This window comes from Sarcophilus harrisii, chromosome 5, assembly GCF_902635505.1.
Source record: "Sarcophilus harrisii chromosome 5, mSarHar1.11, whole genome shotgun sequence".
Taxonomy (NCBI): Eukaryota; Metazoa; Chordata; class Mammalia; order Dasyuromorphia; family Dasyuridae; genus Sarcophilus; species Sarcophilus harrisii.
This window is the reverse complement of record NC_045430.1, coordinates 210,170,195-210,192,410: the sequence shown is the minus strand read 5'-3', so window position 1 is coordinate 210,192,410 and position 22,216 is coordinate 210,170,195. Positions and strand designations below refer to the sequence as shown.

Below are 22,216 nucleotides of genomic sequence, written 5' to 3'. Positions count from 1 at the left end.
TAAATATTATCATTATCCTCATTTTACAGCTGAGAAAATTAAGGTACAGAATAAAGTGATTAACCCAGGTTCACACGGAATGTTCAAAGAAGAATAGATCTCACATTGTTGGTGGAATTGTGAACACATCCAGCCATTCTGGAGAGCAATTTGGAACTATGCCCAAAAAGTTATCAAACTGTGCATAGCCTTTGATCTAGCAGTGTCTCTACTGGGCTTATATCCCAAAGAGATACTAAAAAGGGAAAGGGACCTGTATGTGCCAAAATGTTTGTGGCAGCCCTGTTTGTAGTGGCCAGAAACTGGAAAAGGAATGGATGCCCATCAATTGGAGAATGGTTGAGTAAATTGTGGTATATGAATGTTATGAATATAATGACCAGCAGGACGAATACAGAGAGGATTGGTGAGACTTACATGAACTGATGCTGAGCAAAATGAGCAGAACCAGGAAATCATTATATACCTCAACAACGATACTGTATGAGGATGTATTCTGATGGAAGTGGATTTCTTCGACAAAGAGAAGATCTAATTTAGTTTCAATTGATCAAGAATGGACAGAAGCAGCTACACCCAAAGAAAGAACACTAGGAAATGAATGTAAACTGCTTGCATTTTTGTTCTTTTTCCCGGGTTATTTATACCTTCTAAATCCAATTCTCCCTGAGCAACAAGAAAACTGTTCGGTTCTGCACACATATATTGTATCTAGGATATACTGTAACCTATTTAACATGTATAGGGCTGCTTGCCATCTGGGGGAGGGGGTGGAGGGAGGGAGGGGAAAAATCGGAACAGAAGTGAGTGCAAGGGATAATGTTGTAAAAAATTACCCTGGCATGGGTTCTGTCAATAAAAAGTTATTAAAAAAAAAAAAAAAGAATAGATCTCCCTAACTCTAAGCCCAGAGTGCTATTCACATGAAAAGGGAATGACCCAAAACCTAATTTTTGTTTAAATTTTCATAGCGCTTTCACCTAGTAATCAAGAATCTCTTAAAATAGGAAGAATTCATTGATACGACATAGTTTGAAATGACATTTGACATAGTGAAGACACTCATGTCTTAAAAGTCGATAGAAAGAATTCTTTAACATAGAAAGAATTGTTTAACACAAAACAGAAGACTATCCAAACGTCTAGTTCAGTTTTAAGCTATTAAAGCTTAAAGACTCCTGAGGACACTGAATTGAAACTGCTAATGCTTTTGATTTTAACTTGGGTAAGACAGAAGTATTAATTGAATTTACTGTAAAAGGTCATGTTGAAAACTCCCGAGAGTCGTTTCAGCCATGCATTAGAGTTCCAAACTCTTTCTGAAATCTCACACACACACACTCCCGCAATAGAAACGACCCCAACAAGCGAGGAGCCGGAAAGCCGAACCTCCAAGCCACAGAAAAACTTAATGTAGCTCCGTAACACTAGCATCTTCACGCTCTCCTGTAACACTCGGACTCTTTCTCAACTCTCAATGCACAGAAACAGTTCCCGGGGGCTTCAGGAGTAGGAAGAGGCCTTGGGGGAGGGCGTGCGAGGGCAAAGCGCCAGGAAACTGCCCTCCTTCAAGTTCTCGGTCACAGGGAAGACCAGGAGCGCTAGCGGTGTCCCCGTCTCCCTTCGTTTTTCCCTTTCCCTCTTCCAGCGCAGCACCTCAGAGTCCGGCGTCATGTCAATGAGGTGCACGCCTCCAGGGCGGAGACAGCCCGCAGGGGGCGGAGACAGCCCGCAGGGGGCGGAGACAGCCCGCAGGGGGCGGAGACAGCCCGCAGGGGGCGGAGACAGCCCGCAGGGGGCGGAGACAGCCCGCAGGGGGCGGAGACAGCCCGCAGTGGGTGCGGACCGGGCAAGGCGGGGCGCAGCCGCAGCAGCTGCCGCCGCCCGCCTCAGGTGGCCCACGCCCTCCCCCGGGGCGGCCCCCGGGGGCGGGGCCGGCCCTCCCGGAGCCGCAGCCTACGCCCCGGACTCGGGCTCGGGCCTCCGCCTCCGCCCGCCGGCCAGACCGCAGCGGCGTGCTGGCGTCACGCGCCGTCTGGAAGGCGGAAGCGCCAGCGCGGGCGCGGCTGCGGTGGCGGCGCGAGCTGCGGCAGGATCCGTTCCCTCCCAGTGAGAGGCGCTTGGGGCTCGGAGCAGGATGCGCCCGGCCCCTGCCCCAGCGCCAGCGCCAGCGCCGGGCTTCTAGCGCAGCCCGCTCCGCCTCGCCTCGCCTCGCCTCTCCCAGCCGGGGGCGGGCTGCCGGAGTGCGAGAGGGGGGCGGTCGCGGTGTCCATTCTCCCGCCGCCGCCGCTGTCGCCTCCTCCGCCGCTGCCCTCGGCGGACCTCGGCGGGGCACGATGAGCGGCGCCGGGGACCGGATTCCGGGAGGAGACGCCGCCCCTCAGGCCGCTGGGGACCCCGGCGCCACCGCCGCCAAGGGTCCCGGCGCGGAGCCCCCGCCCGCGATGCTGAGCGTGGACGTGCCGGGACTGTGCGCGCAGTTCGCCCGCAGCTTCGTGCTGCTCTTCCCGGTGTACGTGCTGGGCTACCTGGGACTGAGCTTCCTGTGGATCCTGCTGGGGCTGTTACTGCTCTTCTGGTGCCGGAGGAACAAGGGCCACAAGACCTCCCGTTTCTACCGGGCACTGGCCTTCCTGGAGAACGAGGAGCAGGCGGTGCGGCTCAGCATCTGCACCTCGGACCTGCCCGCCTGGGTGAGTCTCGTCCGCCCCCAGCCCGCTTAGGGAAGGGCTGGCCCCCGCCCGCCCTCAGCCCGGGAGCCGCTGCCCACCTTAGCAGCTGGCCCAGCGCTGTCATCCAGCCCCATCCTCTATCAGACGCTGTCTGGGGCCAGTTTCCCTGCGGAAAGCGCCCTGTCCTCTGAATCTGGGCTCCCCTTTCCTGAAAGAAAGAGCGCGCATGTAGCCAGAGGTGCATTATCCTGAAGGGCAGCGCCAGAAAACCTTTTACTATGATCCCTAGCTTATCGGCCTCCGGGAGAAACGCCTGCTCTTTGCTGTTTTCCCGAAAAGATGAGGAGTTTGCTGGTCGGGATCTGAGCCAGACAGGATGCCCCTTCCTGTTTCATGTCAACCTTTCACACACAAGGCCCGGGGAATGGTCATCGAACTGTAATGACTTCAACCTTCTCCTCTTCTCTTCTCTTCTCTTCTCTTCTCTTCTCTTCTCTTCTCTTCTCTTCTCTTCTCTTCTCTTCTCTTCTCTTCTCTTCTCTTCTCTTCTCTTCTCTTTTCTCTGTCTCGTCTCTGTCTCGTCTCTGTCTCGTCTCTGTCTCGTCTCTTCTCTTCTCTGTCTCTTCTCTGTCTCTTCTCTCCTCTCTCTCCCCACTTTCTCTTTCCTTCCCTCTCTCCCTTCCTTTCCTTCCCCACTTCATGATAATGTATTTCTTTATGATCAGATACTGCCCTGTGAATTTTTTTCTCTCTTCTGCCCTGAGATGAATCTGATTCCACTGAATTCTAAAAGGGTTGTCTGCAAGATCTGAGGGCAGAGTGATTTAAAGTTTATACTTCAGCCCTTTATGAGTAACATTGTGACGCTTTGGTTTGTAAAATCTGCAATAGAATTTCCAACTTAGTTTAAACTTGAACCTAATGGGAAGTTTTTCAAAACGTGTGGGTGAATGAGCATGAAATTATGTTGACTGGATTAATTTTTATTTTCAGCGGTTCCTTTCTGTGTTTATCTGATAGTTCTGCCTCCATGTAGGTCTTTCTCAAGTACATGAAAGCAATAGAATTTTAAACTATGAATACAGTACAATTTAGTTATAATGTAAATATGTAAATTTGAATTTAAGTGGAAGATAATTTTTTTTTATAAAATTCCTAAAATTCAGTGAATTTCAGAAAGATCATTTGTCATTTGAGAAAAAAGGGAGTAGGATCATAAGGAGCTTTGTGAAGTAGAACAAGAAAGGAAGCAGTAGCAGAAAAATTTTGGGAAGATATTTGTGTATTTATTATAGTATTTAATATGTAGATATAAAGAGATATAAGTATGGATAAAGTGTTTTAAAAACGTCTTGATGTGGTGACTAGGATTTGAATTGTGGGAAAGTTGGTGCCACAAGTCACTGAAGAAGGAATGATATTTTGGAGATTTAGGAGAACTAATTTGTTTATATATCTGAAACAGGTAAGATTGGGAAAAAATAGAGAACAGGAAATTGGAATTATCAAGTTGGGAAGCAGCAGGAACATATATACACTCAAAGTACAAAAAAAAAGTGAATTGTAAAAACTGAATTATGCTCAGGTTATACCAAGCAAAATGATTAGAAAGAAGGGAAACTATACATTCTTGTCTTGTACTTGTATACAAGTAATGGTAAGATTGGCAGTGACTTCACATAGAGATATTAATTTAATGGTTTTTGAGTAACTAGCCAGCAGTTAAGATTTGGTTGCTATCTTGTTTATGTTTATATATAATTATGTGTATTGCTGAGTTGAATGGCTGAAGTGAAGCAAAACCAGGGAATTATGAAATAAAGAGATCTTAGCGATCATCTAATTCAATCAGATACTCTATTATCCTGTAGAATAATTTCATATTCTCTTCAGAAATGTTCAGTTTTATTTGAAGTACTGGATACTGAATGATTCTTACCTTCAAATGTGTTATGTCGCTTGGTTTTGCATTACAATGTACAGGAGACATTCTTGGGTATGTGTTGTAGCTGTGGAGTCATAATGGAAGATCTGAACAAAAGGTTTTTTTAAAAGTTAAAACAAAATTGGATTGTTTCTTGCATATCAGCATTTACTTAATAAAGCATTCTTTCTTAATATGCCCTTGGATCAAGAGATTTTCATAGCTTATCACTGCTTATGATTATGAGTAAAGGGCTGAGGCATGGAAAACATGAGCTGTATTTCCTGACCATGAACTTTGGATTTGTATACAGTGCTGGGAAATTTATCCTGTCCAAACTATAATATGGAAGCTAATATCAAGAAATGGAAATAGACCAATTGTATAAGATGAATTCTTTTGTAAGCATATAAACTAATCTTTAAATGATTAAAAAATGATACTCTCATTTAACGTGACAATATTTAAATTTTTTACATATTTTGGTTTTTTAATGAAATTTAAAAATATTTTTAAACCTATTTTTTTTTTGGTGTATAGAGTAGTGGTGTCAAACTCAAATAGAAGTAGGTTACTAAATCATATTTAATCATCCCTTGAGGGCCTCTTATTGACTTAGAAAACCACTTATTAACATTATGCAAGTTCTCTTTGTATCTTTATTTTGTTAAATATTTCCCAATTAGCTTTTCATCTGGTTTGGGTTGCACTACCGTTGCCTGGCACAATATACTTGACACCTCTGGCAAAAAGAACTCTGGGTAAGGAAATTTCCTCTATCAATGCAAATAGGCAGGGACTTGTTCAGCAACATAAGATTCTTTGCAAGTTACCTGAAGCATTGAGAAATGGTGCCATAAACCAGATTCTTTGCCAAGATAGGTCATTTACAGGACTGTCCTGACTTCCTCTGTCTTTAATGATTGAGACTTGGTATAGGGTGGATATGATTTTGATGTTTTTTTTGGAATTTAATGCCATTACAACCTTGGAAAATTAAGGTACTTTGTACAGTGGGTTCGGGAAGATAGAATTTTAAATAAGACAGCATTCGGGGTCTTTAATGATATTTAGAATTTAGTAAAGAGGGTACTTTATACAGAAAAAGACAATTGAAGAACTGGAGTAGTGGATTTTGTATTACTAACACCTTTATCTATAGTTAAGATTTAATTTTGTGGTTTTTATAGCTGAGAGGAACAATCCAGTCCATTGACCTCATTTTAAAAGCTACGTAAATGCTGAATCCAGCTTCTATAGTCTTTTCAGTCAGCAGTTTCTTAAATCATTTTGAGGTGGAAAATGTAAATTTTAAAATGGCTACTACAGCTTAGCAAGTATATTATTATTTTATACCACCTTGTTTAAGTCCTTTTAATTTTCTTTTACAAAGAATTCTTGTGTTTTTTATTTTAACCCTGAATATTAGGACCTATAGTACTAGCTGTGACTGCATATGGAGACTATGAAATTAAATGAACAAAAGCAAGAAGCAGTTACACTTTGGCCACATGTAAAAGCAAGAACAAACATTTTTTTCCCAGTGTGTGACTCATTGAGTTATACTTGACTAATCAGTTTTGGGAAGACACTATTAAGCCCAAAACAAAACAAAAAGCCCCACAAAAAAAAAAAAAAAAAAAAAAAAAAAAAAAAAAAAAAAAAAAAAAAAAAAAAAAAAAAAAAAAAAAAAAAAAAACCCAGCTGAAGTTCTACAATTTTCCAGCTGTAATTGTAACTAATAATCAAGTTTCTAGGTTAATGACTTTTTTGAATCTAAATTAACTCTGTATTAAAATTTCATTACTAGTTGAACACTTAAATTCTAGTTTACTATGTGCTTTAGGTAAAATTGTAACTGAATACCCATCATTTCTTAAACAAGGAAACATTTATTATATGATTATAAATATACTACTGCTTTAAGTTGAAGAGTAATTAAATCACAATGGTGTGGTGTCTTAATACAGTTAAGTTAGCATACTATGTTATTTAGATTTAACAGGTCTCATATGTGACATTCCCAAATACTGGTCTATTTCAGTAATATCATCCTCACTTGACTGCTTGAAGTATGTAGCACAGGGAGAGATGATTGGAAAAATGCAATATTTTCCACATAATAGTTCTGCCTTCACAGACTCGCAGATTTAAATCTGGAAGGGACTTCAAAGGCCAACTAGTTCAGCCCCCTCAGAAATCGAGGCTGAGAGAGATTGTGTCCTTGACTTTCTCACAAATACTTATTCCCATATACAAAATACCTTTCACTGGATCAAAATTGAGTTAGTAGGTACCTGAGGAGTGGGGAATTTGCAGAAACTTGCACTAACATTTCAATATTTCATTACTTAAAGGGACTGTAATTTTGTTGGTATAGGTATTCCTGCCACTAAAGTTTGTCACAGCTCTTTGAGAATTGCTATGTCCAAAAAAAAAAAAATCACCAGAAAGCAAACAGTTCTTTACTGTTCACATTTAGTCTGGTGTGAGCTCTTAATTTTCAGGTCATTGTTAATTTTTGTCTCTTGAAACACTGATGATAGTATAATTAAATTCTAAAATCAGGTTATTCAAATATGAGGAGTTATTTGGGTGCTTTTAGGGTTCTAGTTAAAAGTTTTTGATACTGTTACTTGTAAATTCAATTTAAATTTGCAGACAGTTGCTTTATTAAAGATATTTTTGACAGATGATTAAGATGGAAAACTAATTAGATATGGATTGATATCCTAAAGTTTTAAAAAAAACATTCCAGATGTTTTGATAAATAAAGTATAGAGACTGGAGTTGTGATTTATATTGGACAAGGAGCTTTGAAGTAAGGAAACTGCCTCTACTGCATTGTCAGGTAAATCCCTTTCTGCAGTTTAGTCTTAGAGAATTGCTTAGGACATTTTAAAAAGTTAATTTGCCCAGAATCACACAGTTGGCATATGTTAGAGATTGGACTTATTAATACCAAGCATATTGTGGTACAGAATATACTTTGCACATCTGAACATTCTCTGACCTAGTTACAAATGTACAGACTTTCAGCAGAAGCAGTGACACAAATATTGCATATTAAATCTTACTACTCACAATAGTGCATGCTGTTTTCTAAGTCTTAGGGATTATAGGAACCTTGAATGAGATTTGGATTGTGAATTTTTGTATTTGTGTTCTAAAAGGAAATATCAGTAACCAGGTGTTGTAGAAAATCGGGTTCAGGTCTTAAAAACTGGATCTTTGTTTGGATCTTTGATTACATAAAATACAAAGTAAAATAAATCTTTATTGAGGTATTAAGTCTCTGAACTAACATATCTAAAAGTATTATAGTATTTTGAATAACTATATTTGCTAAGAAAACAGTACCTACTTTTTGATCTCTGTCCAGGAAAGTAGTAAAATGAAATTGCACGATCGTTTTTGAAATTACTAAGAATTAGAATCCCGAGGTGTAAACAAATATATTTCTTTTATTCTTTGGAACAACTTCTTGACCTCAATGGCCCATTAAGAGGTTCAAGTGAAACCTTACATAGATAGATCTCTTGATCCATCCAACACAAATCAGTGCATAATAAATGCCTACCATAATTGGATGGATCAATAGCATTATTTTTATCCAAGAACAATATTATTTTTAAACTGAAAATAAGTTTTGTAATGGGAGCTGTTTGAACATATACGTATATATATATATATATATATGTATACACATATATATAAACATATATATACAATTATAATAACATATAAAATATAGAGACAGCTAGTACAGTGAGTACAGCTAGTACAGTATGAGTGCTGAGCCTGTAGTCAGGAAGAATTATCTTTTTGAATTCAAATATGGCCTTGGACACTTAGTAGCTCTGTGATCCTAGACAAGTCACTTCACCCTACTGCCCCAAGAAAAAGAAGATGGCAAAGGATCTAGTATCTAGTAACACCAAATAGAATCATGAAGAGTTGGACATGACTGAAATGACTCAACAGCAAAAATATAAAATATAAATAAAATAATATGTAAGTTATACATATATGTAATATGTAATTGCATTATTAGACATACATAATGTGTATAAAATGCAACAGCTCCTGGTATAAAACTAATTTCCAGTTTAAAAAGTATCACTGTGTATAATACTTTACTAGAATGGTTTCCATTATAACATTGCATGTTTTAATTTATAAAATCACATTTATACTATAAATGTCATGTTTTGGCTATAATTTCCTTTTTCTTTTTCATTTTTTTTTTAAATAACTGAAGTTGCATTTTTCCCTTTCTCAGATTTGTTGCTATTTTGTCAGATGTAAAAATAAAAATGTTTGTTGGAAATTGAAAGATTTGTGAGGATCTCTGGCTTTGCTGCTTTCCTCCCAGGGTGACCTTGGACATATCTCTTAAGCTGTCTTGGCTTCAGTTTCTTCAGCTGTAAAATGAAGGGTCCAGACCAGATGACCTTTCAGCTTTGAAATCCTCTGATCTTGGATGTGATAAAATGAGTTGAACATAGATAGATTTAAGAAGTCTTATGACAGAATCTCAAACCATAATTTTAGCTCTCTCATTTCCTGGGGTTCTCAAGTTATTATAAAAGCTCTTATCAAAACTTATTAGCTGTTTGGAAACATTTAGCTAGGTGGTGGAACAATTGTAAAAGCTAGCTAAGAGTAGTGTTTATTTTTAAATCATTAAAATACACAATATGTGTAGCCAGATCCCCTCTTATGTAAATAACCTTTGGAAGAATGGCATTCCCCTGCGCTGAGTCAGTCATTCCAACTTTTTCCCTCACCTTGTCATGCAAGATAGGAAACTTTTGTACATTTCACTTAATTTAAAAGCAGAGTAGAAGTTTCTTATCCAAATCAACAAACATTTATTAAGCACCTATGCGCCAGGTATTGTTACAGATATCAAAGTTAATTTGAGAAATAAGACTAAATTGTAATTTTATATTAACTGAAAATAACTGTGGTCATCTGACTAACATCAATATCATTTGGCTGTTTTTTCTCACAGCAATGTGGTTTCCATGAAACATTTAACTTGTCCACTACTTTTAAAAATGAATAAACAAACTTAAATATTCTAAGTCTTTAAAATTTTGGAATCAGCGTATGTATGCTAAAAGATATCTTAGGTCATTTGGACATGGTGGGCAACATCTTCAGTTGAAAGCCTGTCTCAGATACTAGTTTGTAATCATTGGCAAGTCATATAACTTGGGAGAGCCTCCATTTTCTCATTGTTAAAAAATGATTATTCATGAGTTTCCTACATTGATGTGTCATTTTTGAGGGAAAATTTAAAGTTCATGTCTAAATGAATGAGTCCTAGTAGAGATGGGAGCTCTCCTTCAACATGTTCTTTATTCCCACAGTTCTCAGTTTGTCATGCATTTCAAACTGTTCTCAAAATCATCATTTTAAATTGTTTGAGTTAGATGAACAAATGGAGAAATTTTTGAGGTTACAAACATTTAACAATTTATTCTTGTTAAATCATAGATTTACTTCCCTTAAAAGGTAGTCCCCTCACTTTTCAGATCAGGAAACAAAAATGTGATAGGATATGAAATTAAAGAATAGTAAGTGCAGAGCTTGGAATTTTCTCCAGACTTATCTCTGATCCAGAATTATCTCCGATTCCATAAGTAGTGCTTTTCCCATTATAACATGCTGTTTTGTTAGCTAAGTTAAAATAAGGAGACAGGCATGGGACTTAAAGAATTATTTGAGAATTAAATAATACTATGCAGTGTTCAACAGAATGATTGTCATATGACTATACACACATGTACATATATGTGTGTGTATATATATATTTAAAATAATAGTATTATAATAAATAAAAATATAATAGCTAGAATAAACTAGGAGAGTAGAAAAACTTTGTTTTAGGTTCTCAGTATGTTTTACAAAAAACTCCAAATTTTAAACTTTAATTCATATTCTGCTTACACCTCTCAATTATTTTCATTATTTACATCTCAGGCATATCTCCTGCTAGTCTAGTTCTGTAAGAGCAAGGACCTTATCTAAATTTTCTACCCCAACTAGTTTCTAGCTTAACAGCTCTCTGCATATAGTAAGTAGGTGTTTAATGGTTGATTGAATTCTATTATATTGAATCCATTCATTGATTACTTTAATATAAGAAATTAGAATAACAATTACTTTTGTTATATTATAGGGTAAAAATTTAATTAAAAAATCATGGCTCTTTTAGATAGCATTTTATGAGTAAAGGAAAAGATTGAAAATTAATATATCTTGGCTTCACTTGTAAATTTAGTTTAACTTATCTGAAACTATATTATATTGGGTATTTATGCCTGTATTTCTATCTGAATATTTTGAAATATTGGAGTTCCTTAGATATGGGAAATAATATAGTGACACAGTAGTTAAAATTGACCCAGCTTATGTTTCATGCTGTTACACTCAAATACCTCTAACATATTTACTGTCTCTTGGTTGGATCAGCTCTTGTTACAGAGCATGTGTCAAATTTCCTGAACTGCTTACTTCTAATGATACTAATTAGTTTCAACTTTTCTTCACTAGTCCTCTTTGGACTTAATGTAGAAATTACATTATTAATTATATATATTGAATAAAGAGCTCTTTTCTAAGCCTTTTCTCATTTTTCCTCACCACCAGAAAGAATCCCAAAATGTTCTGCCTTTTAAATTTCATGGGTGAAGTAATAACTTACATGTGTTGTAACAGTTTGTTTGACAGAATCCTCTTTCTTCATATTAATTCAATGAGGTAAGAAGGGAAAGTATTAATTCCCTTTTTACAGACAAAGCAATAAGTATTTATTGTGTCTGCTTTATGCCATGTATTGTGCCAAGCATTGGAAATTCAGACAAAAATGAAATAACTTCTTTCATGGAGTTTATATTTAGTTACATATTTGGAAACTGAGGCAGGAAGAGAGCTAAGAGATTTGTCCAGAATTAATGTCAGATCTGGGAGTGGAACCCACGTTTCAGTCATCCATTTGGTGCTCTCTCTATCATAGCATATTCTCTCCCCTTAGATCAAAGCTTTTTAAACTGTGCATGTGGAAGTCATGAAGTTACAGTTTATTATCAGTAAATGTTTGATTGTATGCCTATTTTATATATCTGTATACTCTGGTTGGGTGAAAAAGTGGCAAATGGAAAAAAGTTTAAGAGGCCCTGCCCTAGATAACTAGAGATTACAATGAAGTGTGAAAAATTGCCTTTGATGTATATAAAATTTATTTTGAATCTTAAAAACAAAAGACTTTACCTCAATATTAACAGGGAATCTATTTGGATTCTGTTTTGTTTGTTTGGATAGCTTGGCTAAAATTCTGTCTTCTTTGAGGTTAATTTTAACATGTTTAAATGCCAGGTTGAAAAATATTTTGGGGATTCAAATTTTGTTGCAAAGGAAATCTTAAGGGAAAAGGGTGGGGTTAGCATAAAAAAAAAAGTTATTTTTTTCCTACCCTCTTTGTGTTAGACTTAATTTTTCAAGGAGGAAAAACCCAATAGCAGTATGACTTCAGTTCTGTGTATTTTACTGTTAGCATTTCTTTTACCCCATCTTAGCCAGTCTAATATATGATGACTCTAAATAAGTGTATACGTAGGGATTCAGAGCCAGCTCTAGAGATGTTTTTGACCTGTTCTTAACACTAAGACTGATAGCCAGATACTGTGAGAGCTACAAAAGCCCTTGAAAAGCTTATTGAAAAGTTGTCTTGAATATGCAGTTAGAACACCTTCTAGAAACTAGCTGCTTTAATGTGCAATTCATTCTCTTCCTCCTGTGGCATTTTCTGATACCAATAGTTAGCAATACTTTTGCCTTGCTCAGATTATCTGTATTTATCTATGTAAATGTCTTCACCTTATAAAATAACAAGTTTTTCCTCAGTAGGGCTTCTTTTACTTTTTATTCCTGGCATCTAGTGCAATGTCTATTGCAAAGTAAATGCTTCGTTTAATGAATGCAATAAATTCCAGAGAAATACTAGGAACTGTATAGCCAAATGCTAGACTGTTTGATATTATCTGAAAAATTACATGAGTTACTCATAATGTCATATGATATCAGGTATGCCTAAATCATTGTAACCTGGAATAGCTGAAAAGAGATGGGTCTTAAACTGGCTTGAAAACATAGAATTTGGCATGAAGGAAAGGAGGATTCTACCAGAATATTGGAAGAACAGCTTAAACAAAGTTAAAATATTCATGATCAGCTTTTAGGGTCCCCAGTTGTCTCTGTCGAATAGGTAAGCCTAGGTAATTGAGAAAGGCCTTTTGGGGATGGGTGGAAAAGAGTTTGTTTTGTGGTAGTGAAGATGATGGATTCATATTAGGGAGTATGTAGGAGATATTTTATGGGGGCAGAGAGTCAGACAATAGAAAAGTTTAATTTTCATTCTAAAGAAATTTAGGCTTGATCTATTAGATCAAGTTTTCTTTAACAGGAGAGTAACCCCGGGGCAGCTAGGTAGAGCACCAGCCCTGAAGTCAGGAAGACCTGAGCTCAAATGTGGCCTCAGACGCTTAACGTTTTCTAGCTGTGTGACCCTGGGCAAGTCACGTAACCCCAATGGCCTCAACCCCCCTCCCCCCCCCAAAAAAATAGGGGAGTAACTGGATGAAAATTTTGTTTTTAGAAAGAAGAAATTTAGGCTTGATCTATTAGATCAAGTTTTCTTTAACAGGAGAGTAACACGGGGCAGCTAGGTGGTGCAGTGGATAGAGCACCAGCCCTGAAGTCAGGAAGACCTGAGCTCAAATGTGGCCTCAGACACTTAACGTTTTCTAGCTGTGTGACCCTGGGCAAGTCACTTAACCCCAATGGCCTCAGCGCGCCCCCCCCCCCCCCCCAAATAGGGGAGTAACTGGATGAAAATTTTGATTTTAGAAAGCTGCTGGGCAGCAGTTTTCAGAATGGACTTAGATAGCATAGAGACTAATATTAAGAAAATCAGATGAAAGATTTTTAACATGCAGTAATGAGGGCCTACATAAGGATTATAGGAATGGGAAAGGAGAGAAATGAACCAATTTAACACAAAGGAGCCACTAATAGTTTTTTTGTTAGAAATTATATGTAGTAAGTATAGGAGCCAAGCTAGAAAAAAGAAAATTTGTTTAAGTGGAGAAGAGTTCAGACTCAAAGAATAATTCATGATTGGATAGCTAATAATTATCATAATCAGCCATAATAGTGATAATAATTGCAAATAGAGATGATTCTTGTTTAGTGCTTTAAGTGTAAAACATTTTGTAGATATGTAATTTGATCCACTCAGTAACTTCTGACTAGTCCATACTATAATATTTTACATATGGGACTTTGAGAAGTTTGCCTAAGGGCATACAATTATTGAGTTTATAGAGGTTTAAATACCAGGCACCGGAGTTTGTATTCTAGAGGCTCTAGGGAGCCACTAAAGATTTTTGAATAGGGGAGTAACTTTCACCTCTTTGGAAGATTATTTTATCAGTTTTGTGGATGATTATCAGCACCAATTTTCCTCTGCTTTCCTTTTGGCTTAGAGCCTTTTCAAATTAAATTGTTGGTGGTAGCTGATTTTTGACCACATTGTAAAAAGAACATTAAACTAAAAAACTTGAGAACAAGCACATAGCCCTATTTCATTCCACTGATGACTAGGAAAGCTTGAAAGCATTGTCCTCCAAAGAGAACCTGTGCAAGGATGCCATTATGAAATTGGTGTGTAACACTGATGAAATTCTCAGGTCAACCACATTTTCCATGGTTTTCTACAAGCCTTCTTGACCAATAATATTAAAGGCTTTGGTCATGTCAACAAATGTTGTACATATTTCCATTCTACTGTTGGCATTTCTCCTTGTTGGACAGCAAATGGTATGTTTACCGTTTTTGCCCTTTGTGAAGCAACATTGGCTCTGGAATAGACCATTTTCCAAGTGAAGGATCATTTTATTAAAGAGGATTCTGGCAAGAATCTTATCAGCAATGACTAAAAGAGAAACCAACCTGTGATTGTCTCAGGACAAACCCATTTCTTTTTCTTTGGTTGAGATGGATAATATAGGCATCCTTGATCTCCTGAGAGAGATTCTCTTGCCATTTAATCTGGAAAATTTCAGTCAGCTTCTGGGCCATATAGATCTGTGCTGGGATGGAATCAGGATCAGGTATTTGGCCACACAAGAATATGATGGCATTCAATTCTTCAGTTAAAACCTTACTCCCCCATCACCTATTTTTGTGACACAGTGACACTGACTGACCTTCCTGCTTTTCCTCCCACACTATATATATTCCATCTCTTAATTCCGAGCATTTTCACTGACTGCTACATGCCTAGATTACTTTTCTTCCTCATATCTGCCTTATAACTTTCTTAGCTTCCTTCAAGACTTGGCTAAATTTTCACTTTCTGAATGAAGCTGTCTTCCTTAATCTCCTTGATTAAGTGCAGTCTCTGAGAGAGTACTGCCTAATTTATCCTGTATGTACCTTGTTTTACATAGTTGTTTGCATGTTACAGTCTCTCCCATTAGACTACAAACTCCTTGAGAGCATAGATTATTTTTTTTGTCTTTTTTTTTTTTTTTTTTGGTATCTAGTGTTTTAATGCCCGGCACATAATAGCTTCTTAATAAATGCTAATTGACTTCTAGAGGTAGGAATCTGTGTGATTGGAAGAGTAATAGTATTCTTGGCAGAAATAGGGATTTTTGAATGAAGTGTCATTTAATGGGGAAAAATGAGTTCTATTTTAGATTACAAAAAATTGTATTTGTAGTGGGCAGGAATATGTAAAATACCATGTCTCTTCTAAGAAAGATTGTGAAGTTTGAGCACTAACTCCAATTTGGCTGAAGGAAGTAGGGTCCAGGCAGAGTAGAATAACAGGTAATTGTTTTAATTTGTAAACAGAACAAAAATCCTTTATCTTATATTGTGGAATTTCTTTTCAAAATAATAGTGTTTATGGTGAAGCCTTGAAGGAAGTAATAGGGACGATAATGGCTAAAATGGAGGAAGAGCAGACAAGTAGCAGCTACTCTGTTTATGGAGAGATTGGCACCCAAGACATGTAAGTGGTAAAAGTCCTTGAACAAAGAACTAGAAAGAAGGAAGATGGGGATGACCATTTGGAGAAGGAAGAATGAACAGAAATGAGTTGTTGGTGTTAGCGATAGACTGGAAAGAGAAAAGATGAGAAAAAGGAACCTTTGAAGGATCTGTATTACAAGCTGAAGAAGAGAGAAGCAAAATGTGAAGTAAAAACAACAGAGTGATTGTAAACCCAATGTTGAGACCTAAATTAAAAGCTGATAGACTAAAGATTTTCAACAGACACTTAACTTCATATATTTAGTACTTTAAAATCTGAGTCTGGCAGCAGAAAGTGTCTTAGATAAGTTCACTGAACAAAATGAAAGTAACTTGTGAGAGCTTCATTCTACACAGTTTGCACCTTAAAATTTTCATTATGATACATTTCTTACCTTCTTTTTAGGTGGTTCTGCCAGTGGACCACATTTTATACATCAAAGTATTGATGTATATCTTGAGTATGTCATTTTATGACAACTGTTCCTACTAACAGTTATGGCCCTACTCGAAGGGGGAATTCTTGTAACGTGAAACAAAACAAAACTGACCAGACCAAGATGCAGACAAGATCTTATGTTGGGAATGTTTATTGGTGGAAACTAATAAGAAGTACATTTTTTACAGTTGTTTGATATGTGAGTAATCAAGTCAAGTGCTTATAGTGCTGTTTCTTAGGGAAAAAAATGCTTAGAAAGAACCCTTAGAAAGGATGCTTTTACTTGTTTTTGATGCTAACCACTTCCTGAAAGTTTCTTATTTTGATGTTCTTCCTCAGAAGTGAAATTTTGTACTGTGAATCACAATCACCCTGAAGAAGTTTAAAGGTTCATTCTTCCCTTTCCCTTCATTTTTTTCCTTCCTCATACTTAAACCCCAAACTCTACTATATAACCTAAATTATACTACACAGGTACAAAGGATTGGTCCCACAAAACCTTTTTAGATTGAGGACAGTTGAAAATATTATTGTCTCTTGTAAAAAGAAGATACTGTTATCGACACAGGAAGGGAGGTGTCTTGACAGTTTTAGTTAACATGGCCTGGTCCTAGAATTGGTTATCCTAGAATTCCAGTAATGGTTTCACTAATGATGTAACTTTTAACGTGTCAGTTTAGTTTTACAGATAGTTTATTTAACTTATGATGAATAAAATCATCCTCTGAATAAGTAGTATGGAAAGAAGTAAGCTTTTATTAAGCTTCTAGTGTTTGCTAGGCATTCTGCTAAATTATTTACAAATGTTGTTTCATTTGATATTATGCAAATAATAAAAGTTATAAAAACATTTATATAGTTCTTACTATATGCCAGTCACTGTGTTGAGGGCTTTGCAATCACTATCTCACTTTATTGCATAAGAACTTGGGAGATAGGTAATAAAATTATTATCCCTATTTTACAGATGAGGCAGACAAAATGACTTTCCTAGTTACATAGCTAGTGTTTGAGCTTGAATTTGAACTTGGGTATTACTGACTTCAGACTCACTGCTCTATCTGCTGGGCCACTTAACAGCCTCTACTTTTGGACTGAATTATTTTTTATTTATGTATTCCCTACCTGGGATATCAGGTTGAGAAAAAAATTTCAATATCATGTTAATTTTATTTTCCAGGAAAAAGAATTAAAGGTAGAAAAATGGATTTAAAAGTTAAATCCTTATACCAAAAGCATTTGCTGCTTAGCCTTCTAAAAGGAATGTAGGTAATCATTCCTTTAGATCTTGACACTAAATGTAGGAGAAAGTTAGAATAGCAGGAGATTATTGACCAGTTTTTCTCAGAAATTTTCCACTGTGTCTGAGAATTAGAAGTAGAATTCAGTCTTCCTTTCTCCTTTTTTCTTACTTGCTTTTTTAGAGAACTGTCAACAATTGATTTATTTGTACTAGCATGTGTTGCTTTATTACAATCATCAGAATTATTTCATTAAGCAATATGCTGGTATGTGGGTGATGTAGGTAACCTCATTTTTCCATTGGTTTCACATTTTAATTTACTTACTAATGGAAATGAGATTTTTTTCGATCTTGATTAAGTATTGATGTTTTATTATAATGTACTTAAAAGATCAGTTGTTCTAGTTTAACTAAATTTGGTATACTATTAAAGATGTTGAGGTATACTTTAAATTTAGTTTCCTTTTAAAACAAAAAGATGACTGAATTTTCAGTTCATATAATCTAGTTGTAAATTCTCAATGAAATGCATTACAAGGAATGAATAACTTATTTCCCTTTCTAGCTGAAAACTAAAAGGACATATTACTTATCAATATTTTGTTAAATTCGAATTGTTTATTAAATATCCATGATATACAAAACGGGCACCCTGGTGACCTTCTGTTCCTAGGCATCATCATATAAGTGTCTTACTTTTTTTTGGACAATGATGGTCTTAGCTCCCTGGAGATCAGAATTTTTTTAGCTCAATCAATTTGCAAGCTTCAACCTCTATTGCAGCAGGGACTAAAGGTATGCAACACTATTCCTGCAAAATCTTTTCCTTAACCCGCCCTCCCTACCCCACCCCCCCAAGTATGTCAAGATAAAAAGAATGCTGAATTTGAAATCAAAAGACTTATGTTCAAGCCTGGAGTCAATATTTGCCACTTGTGCGGCTTTTACAAATTACTTTTCCTCTTAGGGTCTCAATTTCCTTGTCTGTAAAATGAAATGGTTGGCTTAGATGATTTCTAAAGGCTTTTCTAGTTTGATTCTATGATCCTGATTCATAATGGCATAAGCAGTGAAGAAAATATTTATATGGCACTTTTAAAGTTGCAAAGTGTTTTACTTAAGTTCTCTCATTTGATAATAAGAATTGATTGTATGTAGAGTATTACATTTTTGAAGGTTTTTTTTAAACCAGATTAACATTTTTTAGTTATTTTACCTGACTGATACTTTCTTAAGTGTATCAGCCATATAGTAATTTAATATTTTATTAGAAGGGAATAATGAATTATAATTCACAGTTTAAGGTCTCTTAGACAAAGAATTAGTAAATAAAAGACATTACAATCATTAAAGTCACTAGAACAAAGCTTTTTTCTTCTTTGGATTTTTAAATTGCATAAAACTATTCTTGCCAGCAACATGCTTTTTTTTTCCCTCAAAAACTTATCCCCAAATTTACTTATTTGTATATACATTAAGCTAGCCAGAATATTGAAAATGGAATATGTCAGAATGGCAGGAATGCTATAGAGAAACTGAGTCCAAATTACTCTTTTGGTGTAGAATTCACATGGTTTTCTTTTTTTGATCTTTTTAAAACATTTTTTCTAGTTTTTTGAATAGAGAGGAGATGAAATAGAAAGGTGAGAATACTGTTCTTGGTCTTAAGCCTAAGATCTTTGGAGACATTAAGAAGAAATGAAAAGTTGTCTATAGAGGAGCTTTCTTTTTGCCTTGTCTCAGCTCCTCAAAAAAGCAGGGGAAAGAAGCTGAATGACCCTTGTTTCCAAAACTCTTTCCCTCAGGATTCTCTGTACAGACTATGAGAGACTGAACTGTTGAAGAAAATTTTTGTATCATGTCCCTCCCTTCTTTTCTCCTGCCCTTCCTCCCTCTTTCCCTCCCTCCCTTCCTTCCTTCCTTCTGTTCAGTAGATTAAAAATGGTATTAATAAGATCAAGATAAGCCATTTTCTTTTCTTTTTATGGCAGTGATTTATAAGATGAACCCTGTCTTTCTCCTGTGTAGCACTGAAGTGTCACACATGGCAACATTATTCTTTTACTACTCTTAGAAAAACAACTAAAAGCATATATCCTCTCTGGCAGATTAGTTATCATTTTATACTAGTAATAATACAGTAAAAGACTGAACTCTTATCTCTAGTTTTTTATTCATAGTGTAATCATAGTTGTGGCCATTCTTATATCTTATTATATTTCTGCAGCAGTTTTTTAGATGGCCTCACTCTGACTTTTCCCTTTCATTATGTCTTATGTAACAATTGCTAGGTAAATCTTCCTAAAATGGCCTTTTTGTCCTGCTTTAACTTCTGCTTTAAATCTGTCCTGATGCATATTTGGCCTCTCAGATCAAATCCAACTCCTTGCACAATCTTCTTCCACTGATCTTTTCTCCCTTTAACTAATCTTCATCATCTAGGACATAGTTGCCTTTACTTTTCTATTTGAAGATGTATAACCGGGGGGTCGGGGAGTCACTGGAAGAAATTTATTTTCTCCTAATTCCAAGGCAGTGAAGGAAACAGAAGGGATAGAGATGCATAGTGATTAAAAACTACTTTAAGACATAGATTTTAGGGCCTCATGTAGAGATCTAAGTCAGATGTATAAGAATATACATCATTCCACAATTAATAAATGGTCAGCATTTGTAAACATAATTTTCAAATGAAGAAATTAAATCCATCTTGTCATATGAAAATGTTTTGATTCATTATCAGAGAAATACAAATTAAAACAACTCTGAGGCACTAACTCTCACCTAAGTTAATTGGCTGAGATGACAGGAAAAAATAATCATGAATGTTAAAGAGAATATGTGAAAATTGGATCACTAATGCATTGTGACAGTCGTGAATGGATCTGTTCATTCTGTAAAGCAATTTAGAATTGTGCCCAGAGGGCTATAACACTGAATATATTTTGATCCAGTAGTGTCATTAAGGTCTGTATCCCAAAGAGATCATAGAAGAGGAGGAAGGACAAAATGTTTACAGCAGCCCTTTTTGTAATGGCAAGTAATTGGAAATGGAGTGGAAGCCCATCAATTGGGGAATGGCTGAGTAAGTTATGCATTGTGAATGCAATGGAATATTGTTCTCTAAAAAATGGTGAGCAAACTTATTTCAGCAGAGCTGCAGGGGCAGCTAAATGGTGCAGTGAATAGAAGCACAGGGGTCCTCAAACTACGGCCTGCGGGCCAGATGTGGCAGCTCAGACGATTATCCCCCTCACCTAGGGGTATGAAGTTTCTTTATTTAAAGGCCCACAAAATAGAGTTTTTGTTTTTACTATAGTCTGGCCCTCCAACAGTCTGAGGGAACTGGGCCCTTTTTAAAACGTTTGAGGACCCCTGAGAGCATAAGTCCTGAAGTCAGAAGGACCCGAGCTCAAATGTGGCATCGACAGTTAACAGTTCTTAGCTATGTGATCCCAAGTAAATCACATAACTCCAATTGACCCATCAAAAAAATTAAAAAAAAAAAAAAAAAAGAAAAGGAAAGGAAAGAAAAGCTGGAAAGACTTGAATGAACTCATGCTTAGTGAAATGAGCAGAACTAGGAGAACCTTGTACACAGTAACAGCAAGATTATGTGATGATCAACCATGATAGACTTTAGCTCTCTTCAGAATACATTAATCTAAAATGATTCCAATGAAAATGGGATAGAAAATGCTATCTGCATAGAGACAACTATGAAGACTCAATGAGGATAGAAACATATTACTTTCTTTTTGTTTGCTTTTCCTTTTTGGGGGTTTTTCCCTTTTCTGATTTTTCTTTCATAACATAATTAATATGGAAATATGTTTAAAATAATTGTACATATGTAACCCATATAAGATTTCTTGCCATGGGAAAGGAGGAGGTCAGGGAGGGAGGAAGAAAAATCTTTTGAACTCAATCTTACAAAAATGAAAGTTGAAAAAATTGTAATTGGAAAAATAAAGTATTATTGTGTGTGTGTGGGGAAGGCTTTAGGATTAGTAGAAATTAGAAACAAATAAAAGACAATGGAATACATTGCAATTAGAAATGTGAAGAAAACTTTAATGTGTACTGTTCTGATACATGAATCCCAGAATTTGGAACCCTTCATAGAATGATCATTTTCGTTTCTGGTGGCTTAACTTTGTTATAAGAATGTGACTTTGCCCAGGAACCTTGGGCTTTAGTTAGGTAGGTCTCCGTGGTTTCTAATACTCAATTATTCCTTGTTTGAATTGCCCTCTCAATTGATATTGTGAGCTGTCCGAGTACAAGAACTATAGCTCATTCATTTATTCAGCAGATTCTATGCTAATCTTGGTAATGATGTAGTTTAGGTATTTTTCATTGATCTTATAATTTAATGATATAATTATTTTGAGTAAGATGGGCACTTATATTTTAAAAGATATTATTTTGATTCAGTGATAAGTGAATGGATTTATATTAGCCTTCTAGGATTCCATAGTTACTTCTTTTATTATCACAGACTTTGAGAAATGCTTTGTTTAAAACAGTAAAGTGTTGAAGCCAATTATTGTTTAAGGATTGGGAATATTCATTCTTGTATTGATAGCTGTGTAATTTCTCTTTTTTTTCCCCCGAGGTAACTGGGGTTAAGTGATTTGCCCGGGGTCACACAGCTAGAAAGTGTTAAGTGTCTGAAGCCAGATTTGAACTCAGGTGCTCCTGACTTCAGGGATGGTTCTGTATTCCACTGCACCACCTAGCTGCCCTAGTATAATTTCTTTAACTACAGAATTAGTTTTTTTTTGCCACTGAGAAATAAAGGACTACTATTTGAATAACAGCTCATT

The 22,216-nt window shown here is 36.4% G+C and overlaps 1 protein-coding gene across 2 annotated transcripts in view; it reads left to right on the top strand.

Annotated features, from left to right (window-relative positions):
• The first annotated feature begins 2,335 nt into the window (after window positions 1-2,335).
• The window catches only part of ESYT2 (extended synaptotagmin 2), a 95,443-nt gene continuing 75,562 nt past the window's right edge, over window positions 2,336-22,216 (top strand). For both annotated transcript variants that reach the window (XM_023505018.2, XM_031939582.1), the window contains exon 1: window positions 2,336-2,693. In XM_023505018.2, coding sequence (XP_023360786.1) covers window positions 2,337-2,693 — 357 coding nt within the window. In that variant the 5' untranslated portion in view covers window position 2,336. The remainder of the gene's footprint in view (window positions 2,694-22,216) is intronic.